This window comes from Condylura cristata, unplaced genomic scaffold (assembly GCF_000260355.1).
Source record: "Condylura cristata isolate star-nosed mole 26May11 unplaced genomic scaffold, ConCri1.0 scaffold00033, whole genome shotgun sequence".
Taxonomy (NCBI): domain Eukaryota; kingdom Metazoa; phylum Chordata; class Mammalia; order Eulipotyphla; family Talpidae; genus Condylura; species Condylura cristata.
Window position 1 is genome coordinate 9,833,135 of NW_004567134.1, and position 9,311 is coordinate 9,842,445.

The 9,311-nt window shown below is 46.7% G+C and overlaps 1 protein-coding gene across 1 annotated transcript in view; it reads left to right on the forward strand.

The window, feature by feature from the left end:
- The first annotated feature begins 245 nt into the window (after positions 1 to 245).
- Positions 246 to 9,311, forward strand: part of COL6A5 (collagen, type VI, alpha 5) — a 59,672-nt gene continuing 50,606 nt past the window's right edge. The window contains 5 exon segments of the mRNA XM_012732076.1: positions 246 to 312; positions 1,790 to 2,389; positions 3,464 to 4,096; positions 4,921 to 5,481; positions 5,994 to 6,548. Of these exon segments, the coding sequence (XP_012587530.1) occupies positions 246 to 312; positions 1,790 to 2,389; positions 3,464 to 4,096; positions 4,921 to 5,481; positions 5,994 to 6,548 (2,416 nt within the window).

Sequence of the window (9,311 nt, forward strand, 5' to 3'; positions counted from 1 at the left end):
AGCACCAAGAAAAGCACCCGTACCATGGAAAGGGCTCAGCGAACCCTAGCTCTCTGTGTCCCCCTGAGGTGCGCCAACTGCTGATGAGGGTTTGAGCCGGCCTGCAGTGCTTCCTGGACACTGCTTATTGCATGCTGCACACAGACACGGCTTTCCCAGGCGTCATTTCCTGGCATGCAGTGATACTCTTCTTACTATAAATATTTTCTTTTACAGATTAAAATCAGAAAACCTTCACTAACAAAATGAAGATCCTCCTAATTATACCTGTCCTGTTTGTTTGGACAAAAACAATGGCATTTCAGAGCCCAGGTACCAGTATATTTTATGTGTTTTCGGACAATAAATATTTTTTTACATTTCAGTAAACATTTATTTTTAAAGCTAGAGCTAAGAATGTATTTGTTTAATTAAAAAAAAAAAAACAAGGTAAATAGTGGGGAGTTGTGGTTGGAGGTGTGCAACAGCCATCTTGATCTCTCAGAAATGACAGAAAAAAGTCACCAGCAGAAGGCACGGACGGCTCACCCCACTGGAGGATGCTCATTTCGTCCCCAGTTGGTGTCACATGCAGAAGCAGCGCCTTTGTGTCTAGGCAGTTTGCATCTTGACCTCCGTAAATGGAAAAAAAGGGGAAAAAAAGAATGAAATTCTACGTATTCTTTTTTTTTTTTTACGAATTTGAGGTATTTGCATATGTATGCGTGGGCACGCACACACACAGACCAGACATACATGTGGGGAAGGAGAACACGCACACGCACACGTGCGCACCCCTCAACCTACCTTTCCTTCTCCATATAGTCATATGTGTGTTGTTATACTCCCCTTTTATGATGGGGGGGTAGAGAGAGCGCGTGTGTGAGAGTGAGAGGGGAGAGGCAGAAAGTCAGTGGGGTGGCGGGCCGGTAGGCTTTTCTACTCTCCTGTAATCACTAACACAGCACAAAGACGTGCTTTTAACTCTGCACTGTGCTCCGCTAGGGTTTCCTGTTGTGTGTCCAAGTGTCTTTCAGTGTCATCTGGGTGTGGCTCTTAGGCCCTGACCAGCACGCTGCTAGCTCTGAGCGCGGCGCTGGGTGGCTGTTGGCTGCAGTAGGTGCTGGTGGCACTGTTCTCTCCCCCCACCCCGACTCCCCCCAGCTGCTGTGGGTGTTGCCTGCACCACCTCATAGTCATACTCCACGCTGTCAGGAGAATTGCTCTTGGCTCTCCCTGCAGGTTGAGCCCATTCCTCTCTGCTCCTTCCCCACAGTCCCATTGGGTGGTCTGTAGGCAGTGATGGCCTGAGGGGAGGATGCAAAAACCTGACCAGTGCAGCTGGCACGCCTCTGAGATCTGGCCAGGGGTAGACACCCCGCTTCTCCGCACTCCGGCCGGTCACCCAACCCCAGATCTGCTTCTACGGACGGCCTCCAGCCCAAGGCAGCCACCTTCCCGATACTGCTTCTAACAGTTGCTGTTTGCCCACAGCCCGCTTTGGGACTTTCTAGTGTCATGTGGTCTGTTCTTCAGTACAGTATCAGAGTTTGGGTGTCTACAATGGAAAAATAAAATGTCAGTTGCCTCCAATATGGAGTTCAGAAAGAAGAATCTGCTCTCTGACTTGACCAGAGTTCTCACGTTTCACATCTTAGCAAAACACAAGTTCAGTTTCTTCTTTTTGGCTTTGGGACTCTGGGTTACCACGACACTAGGTCAGTGTGTCAGGGTCTCAAATGATTACCGACAACGGAAAGGCCGGCTCACCACCACCTTATTTTGGTTTGCTGTCCTGTTGTTTTGGCAGAACCAGGCCCTGAGTATGCAGACGTCGTGTTTCTGGTGGACAGCTCTGACCACCTGGGAGTTAAGTCTTTCCCTTTTGTGAGAACCTTCATCAGCAAAGTGATCAACAGCCTCCCCATCGAGCCCAGCAAGCACCGCGTGGCGCTGGCCCAGTACAGCGACTCGCTCCACAGCGAGTTCCAGCTGAGCACCTTCAAGAGCAGGAACCCCATGCTCAACCACCTCAAGAAGAACTTCAATTTCCTGGGGGGCTCCCTGCGCATCGGGAACGCTCTCCGGGAGGCGCACAGGACCTATTTCTCCAGACCCACAAACGGCAGAGACAAGAAGCAGTTTCCCCCCATCCTGGTGGTCCTGGCTTCGGCTGAGTCTGAGGATGACGTGGACGAGGCTGCCAGGGCCCTGCGGGAGGACGGAGTGAGGATCGTCTCTGTGGGATTGCAGAGGGCATCTGAGGACAGCCTGAGGGCCATGGCCACGCCTGGGTTCCACTTCAGTCTTCGGACAGTCAGAGACCTCGGCACCTTCTCCCAGAACATGATGCAGATCATCAGGGATGCGACTCAGTACAGGGAGAGGGCGCCCGAGGTGGATCTGCAAGGTGAGGAGGGGTCCGAGGTGAGGGAGCTCTGGTGGGAGAGGCTGGCCAGTCCCTGTGCTCAGCACTGTCCTCTCACTACTCTGAGGCAGCGTCTGTGATTAGCCGCGCCTAAGTGCTGGGAGCCTGCGCACAGCGCCTTGTGCTCTTCCTCCCTTCTGCCTTCGCTTGCGCCACTTCTCTGTCAGGAATCCTCCAGCACCTTCAGTTATCCTGCTCACAACTTGCAGCCTGTCTTCCCGAAGGGTTTCTTTTCACGTTTCTTTTGGGGCTCACATGGTTCCTTGTACGCAAGTAGCCACAGTGGTGCTTTCCACACGGCATCATGACCCTTTTCTGTGTTGGGCCCCTGCCCCCGCCAGGGAGCTCATAGCGCCATGAGGGCAGAATGGCAACTTGGCTTTATGCCTCATTTGGGGCCTACAGAGTGCCTGACCCTGAGCTGGTGTCTTATTTACCTATCTTAAGTAGGTTATTTTATTGGCATCATTTTCTCTGTTTTTGAGTTTATGTATATTCCTCGCGTCCTCGCCAACGGGGGGGCAGTGCTTGCTGTGCCCCCATAGTGCTCCATGACCGTAGTCCCTTGTGCTCTTGCTTCCCACTTTGGCCCCTCCGCCCCCCTTTCTGTATCCCTCAGCTCTCCGGTCAGCTTGCAAGTTTTGTCTTCCCAACCTTTTGTTTGGTTCCTCTATACTACACACATAAGTGAAACCATCCCGTATGTAGAGTTAATAAAATAAGGAAATAACATAGTCACATAAAATGTGCGTTCTCTGTCCTGCCTTAGAGATATTCTGCGAGTGCATCTCTGGTCCTTGCGCTTGAAGGTGGTGGTGGTGAATGTGCAGGTGACGGTGGTGAGGTGACGGTGAGGGTGGTAGAGGTGGTGGAGGTGTTAATGGGGGTCTTGAAAATCACGTAGGTAGCTGGGTGACATAGGAAGCATTCTTAGACAGGGAACAGCGTCGCAAAGCCTGTGAGCTCAGTGAGCCCTTCAGGCTTGTTCTGCCACCACGACGACCTCAGTTTGATTGTGCCTTTGTGCCAACCCTCGGACTTTTCCTCTCTCCATAGTTCCCGTCCCCGAGACTTGTCAGAAGGATTCACTTGCTGACCTAATGTTCGTGGTGGATGAGTCAGTTGGGAGTGAGCGCAACTTGAGGGACTTACAGAGCTTCCTGAGGAACGTCACCTCCGCGCTGGATGTCAGGGACAACTGTGTGCGGCTTGGACTTATGAGTTATGGCGAGACGGCCAAGACCATTTTTTTTCTGAATTCAAGCAAAACCCAGTCAGAATTTCAGCAGCACATCCGGAAGCTTTCTCTCCGCACTGGGGAGTCCAAGGTCGGGGCGGCCCTGGATCAGCTGAGGCGAGAGGGCTTCTCGGCGCAGGGCGGCAGCAGGCGGGCGCAGGGCGTGCCCCAGGTGGCGGTGCTCCTCACAGCCCAGCCCTCCGCCGACCAGGCCCGCGAGGCCGCCCTGAGCCTCCGGCTGGATGGCACCACAGTGTTCGCCATAAGCATCGAAGGTGCCAACATCAGCCAGCTGGAGGAGATCGCTTCTTACCCTCCAGAACAGACGATCTCCAAGCTGAAATCCTATGCGGATTTGACACGTTACAGCAACAAGTTCCTGAAAAAGTTCCAGAATGAAGTGTGGTCCCAAATTTCTACACGTGCTGAAAGAATGGATCTTGATAAAACAGGTAGGTATGCTTGTCTTAGCACAAAAATGATGTGAGTTATTGCTTAGGACTGGGGCAGGGGCAAGGCGGTGTGTTGGGCTTGGAACTCTTGCTTGAAAAACAGAAAAATAATGTCATGACTTTTCTGACAACCCAGTAACTGGATAAGGGAGATTTGAAGAGTTATCAAAACTTGATGCTGGTGATGGTTGCAAAATTTCACAAATTTACTAACAATCACTGAATGATTACAGGGGAGATTTTTTTAGCATGTAAATCATTTGATAATAAAACATAAAAAATGTTAGCTATGAAATATTTTCACAGTATTGATGACCATAAAGTGAGCCCTTCAGGCTTGTTCTGTCACAGCGACCTCAGTTTGATTGTGCCTTTGTGCCAAAGAAGAAAATGAAATCGCCTGTAATCACATCTTTCAAAAAAACCTATTCTTTATTTAATTAAAAATTTTAAAAAATATATTCATGACATCATTGAAAAAAAGATAAAACAAATTTCCTGAGATGACTAAGTTGTCTTGTATTTTAAAGAGCAGTTCATACACTCAACCAGCTACTTGCATAAATAACCTGAATTTTGAATTTTAAAAGTATGTACTTTCTCCTACCCAGTGTCAATGAACAGCTAGCTAGAGTGACCATCAGACCGTTAAGACAGTGGGAGCATTCTTTCGTAGGAGACGGACATGAAGGAGAGGTGGACAGGCTCTATACAGATGTGCAGTTGCCTTTCATTCGAACCTTCATGTTCCTCTAGCTGCCCCCAGGCAGAGTTCTCTCCAGATTTCTTGTAATTAGTCAGTTTTCCTTTTTTTTGTTTTACAGGTTGTGTGGATACAAAAGAGGCTGACATCTATTTCCTCATTGATGGTTCATCGAGCATCCAGAGACGAGACTTTGATCAAATCAAAGAGTTCATGTCAGCGGTGGTAGAGATGTTCTACATTGGTCCAGACAAAATCCAGGTTGGAGTTGTGCAGTATTCCAGCAGTGTGCAAGTGGAGTTCGCTAGCAATGACTACTTTAATGCTGTGGACTTAAAAAAGGCTATTTTTAATATCAGGCAACTGCAAGGCAAGACTTTCATTGGAAAGGCCCTGCATGTCATGCTGTCAAAAATTCAGGAGGGAAGGAAGCACAGGTCTAGCCAGGTCCCCTGTTACCTCATTGTGCTGACTGATGGGAAATCCGACGACAGAGTCCTGGAACCTGCGGAGAGACTGAGGGCGGAACACGTCACCGTTTATGCAGTGGGCATCGGGAACGCCCTTGTAGCACAACTGGAACAAATTGCTGGGAAAGAAGAAAGGGTTTTCTTTGGGAACAACTTTGATGCATTAAAGAACATAAAAAGAGATGTCATTTATGGCATCTGCACTGAAAAAGGTAAGCAAAGCAAGAAAAGCTTGTTATCTCTGTTCATTCGTTGCTTTAGGCAGACACATAGCCAGACTGAGCCAATGGGACCAGCTGTCCCATTGAAATCTGGCAACTTCCTTTATCACCATGGAGGGAGTCAGCCCCTCAGTCATGAATTGTCAAGGTCATTTTCCTACTCCAGACTGCCCTGAGGCTATCTCAGAAGTCAGGCAGGAAGGGGCCTAGAATGTTGGGACCTTGAAAAAAACCCACTGCCGTGGTGAGGCATATGAGCACGGTGTGATTTTTAGGCAGATTTTATTTCAACTCACTTTTCTACTTGAGCCTCAGATTTCCTCATCTATAAAATGAGTGTAATGACATCAGAGGATCTTTACAGGTTTAGTATAATAAACACTGTAATCTCTCTTCACTTAATTGTCCATGCTTTCTGACTAGCGCATGTGTTATTCTCCTACATAATAATGTAGGAACAATTGCCAACCTGGTTTATTTCTGATCTTTTTGACAACATGCAGGATGTGAAGACATGCAGCCTGACATCATGTTTCTGGTGGACAGCTCTGGCAGTATAGGAGATAACAATTTTAACAAAATGAAAAACTTTATGAAGAACCTGGTCGCTAAGCTTCAGATTGGTGCAGACAAAACCCGGATTGGTGTTGTTCAGTTCAGTGGGGATACTAAGGAAGAGTTCCAGCTTGACAAGTACTTCACACAGCAAGAAATTTTGAACGCTATAGACCGTATGTCCCTCATAGGCTACAACACTTTGACTGGAAATGCGCTGAACTTTATGCCACAATACTTCACCCCCTCCAAGGGGGCCCGTTTTGATGTCAGAAAGTTTCTCATCCTCATCACAGATGGAGAGGCACAGGATGATGTGAGCATTCCAGCTAAGGCTCTCCGGGGTACAGGGGTGGTCATCTTCTCGGTGGGGGTATATGGTGCCAACAGGACCCAGCTAGAGGAGATCAGTGGGGACAGCAACCAGGTCTTCCAAGTTGAGAACTTCGATCATCTAAAGGCACTTGAAAGTAAACTCATCTTTCACCTGTGTGCTATCCATGGTAAGTGACCCTGTTTTCCTTCAGGGTGCAAAGATTTGGGCTGTTGACTTTTATGGGGGCGAGGGGGCGGGGAGGGCGTGGGTTGTGCTCAGAGATTGGTGCTAAGTTTTGATCTATCTGTGTTATAGCAAAACACCCAAGACTTTCAGGAATGTTCCAGATTAAAGATTTTGTCAGCTAGCTTGCTTTAAAATAGTTTGACATTGGAGATTTAAAATATATTCAAAGCAGGTCTCCAAATGTTACATTAAACTCCCAGCTCTTTAATGCTTGGCATGCCTCGGTTTGTCAAAGTCATTTTTTTCTATATTCTTACTTTATTTTCTTATATTGTTGTTGGTTTTTGTACAATTGTTGGCTTCTCCACTCTTGTGTTGTCCCCATAAAGCGCCCATCACTGGCCTCCCATGAACTGTCACACCAGTCCTCTGTGCTCTTCCCTCCCTTGTTTTGACCCTTCCGGTCCCTCCCTTGCCGGATGTCTCAGGTCTATAATTTTCCTGATAGTTTTGTCTCTTTTTCCTCCTCTGACCCTGCTCAGTTCTCCTGTACACCTCCTTTAAGTGAAGCCATCTGATATTTTCTTTTGCCTTTTAACTTATTTCACTGAGCTTTACCCCTTCTAGCTCCATCCATGTTGCTGGAAATGGCATGAGTTTATCTTTTTGATTGTGACTAATACGTCATTGCGTATATATAGCACATCCTTTTGACCCAATTAAATGTTTTGGGGCTTTTAGATTGTTTCCATATCCTGCAATAAACACAGGGGTGCAGGTTTCCTTTTGAATTAATGTTTTTTGACATGGAATTTCTAGGCATGGAATCATTGGGTCAATGGAAGCTCCATTTTTAGTAATTTGAGGAACCTCCACACAGCCTTCCATGGTGGTTGGAGCAGTTAGCATTTCCCCCAGCACTATGAGAAGGTTCCTGTTTTTTCATATCCTCACCAGCATTTGTTGATTTTTTTTTTTTAAATTTGGGCCATTCTCACCAGAGTGAGGTGCTATTTCATTGTGGCTGTGGTTTGCTTTCCTGATTTTAAGTGATGTTGGGCATTTTTTCATATACCTGTTGGCCCTTTGCACTTCCTCTTTGGAGAAGTGCCTTTTTAGTTCTTCTGCCCATTTTTTGACTGGGTTGTTTGTTCAGAGCCAATTTTTAACCCCAGATGATTGTTTTCTGGCTACCCATACCCATTGTTAAGGAGTATTAATTAAAAATACAAATCCATCATCATCTTGGTTAAATCAAATCTACCCTCTTACCCTGCAAAAAACTCTATATTTTATATAGTATGTACTTTTTGTTATTCCACATTATTCTTCTTAACTGCCATTGGGTAGGTATTTCACGCTTGCTATTTATGTATCTGTCCCTGTGGGAAAATTTACTGTTACTTTTTAACGACTGCTTCAGGCATCATTTTTTTTTTTTAATCTCAGACTGTAGAGCTTTTCAAAATGTATTGAACAAACTTCAGTTTGAGCCCATTAATTTTAATGATTCTTGTATGAGAACTGGGTATAAATCCACATATAAAGCTAAACACACCCGTACTTTTAAATCCATCGTATGCTGTTATCTTTCTTTTGGGTACAACCAAGTGAATAAATCAAAAGATCAGTGTGTTTGTTCTAAGTAGTTCCTTGGCAGCATACAGACTTCCTTTAGACTTCACTCTTCAGAATGGAGAGTGGGTGATTTTCAGAAAGTTGATGTAAAATATCTTACTATAAACCAAAATTTTAAGTGATCGTTCTAAGCTTTTTTTTTTTTTTTTTGTGACAGCCTAATTGGAGTTTTTCTTCCTCTAAGAATGGCAGTGGTTCCCAAATGCTTGAAGACATTCTATTGATACTTAGCTTCAGGCTATCTTTGAAATCTGCAGGGCCCTTGCTGGCATTTCTTCAGTTTGATAACTATAATTTTATGAAGACCCTGTCCTTAGCAAAAGGTGAACTTCCAAATGCCTCATACACTAGGTCGACTCAGAGATCTTAAGTCATGACTAGTCACTAAATCTTAGTGGCTCATGGCTCCAGCTTCCTATAGCTAGCTCCTGGGCTCACAGAAACTGAGATCTGAGAGTTGAGACCTTCCCTCCAGAAATAAGCATTGGACAGAGTCAGGAAGGTGGTAAGCAGAGAAAGTGAGCTCTTACCAAGTAGTTATTTCAGTTGCTGAGAGAGGGAGGAGAGAGGACAGCACCTGCTTTGGAGACCAGCCAGAGCGGTCCCCTGCATGGCTTCTAGCTTGAGGCTTGGGGTGAGCACGCGAGACTTTGCTGCCTCCCCTCTCCCCATGTAGGCTGCCCCATTTCTGAGCTCTAATTCAGAAAGTTGGGCAGGAGCACCAGTAGATGCAGAGAGGCATGGGAAAGCTTGTCTGCTGGAGACTGAGGAGACAGCTGGAGCCAGATGTCTTGGGGCAAAGAATCCTAGTTTATATATTGAGTCTCTGAGCACTTTAGAATAGCGGGCCGGTCTGCCAAACATCGGTCATGTCTCATCTTGTGTTGTCATTAAACTGCCTCCTGCATGTCTTTTCCACTGATGGCCTGCTTAGCAGAAGGCACTGCACCGCCCCAGAGACTTAGCAGAACAGGGCAGTGTATGTTGGAAGAAGCGCTGATGGCAGGTCAGGTGCATAGGGACAGATGTCCTCAGATCATGATCTGGGCAAGTGGTCCATCTCTGATGCTCAGAGTCTTTCTTTGTAACATGGCAGTGCCCCTCCCCTCCCCCTGACCCTCCTCCC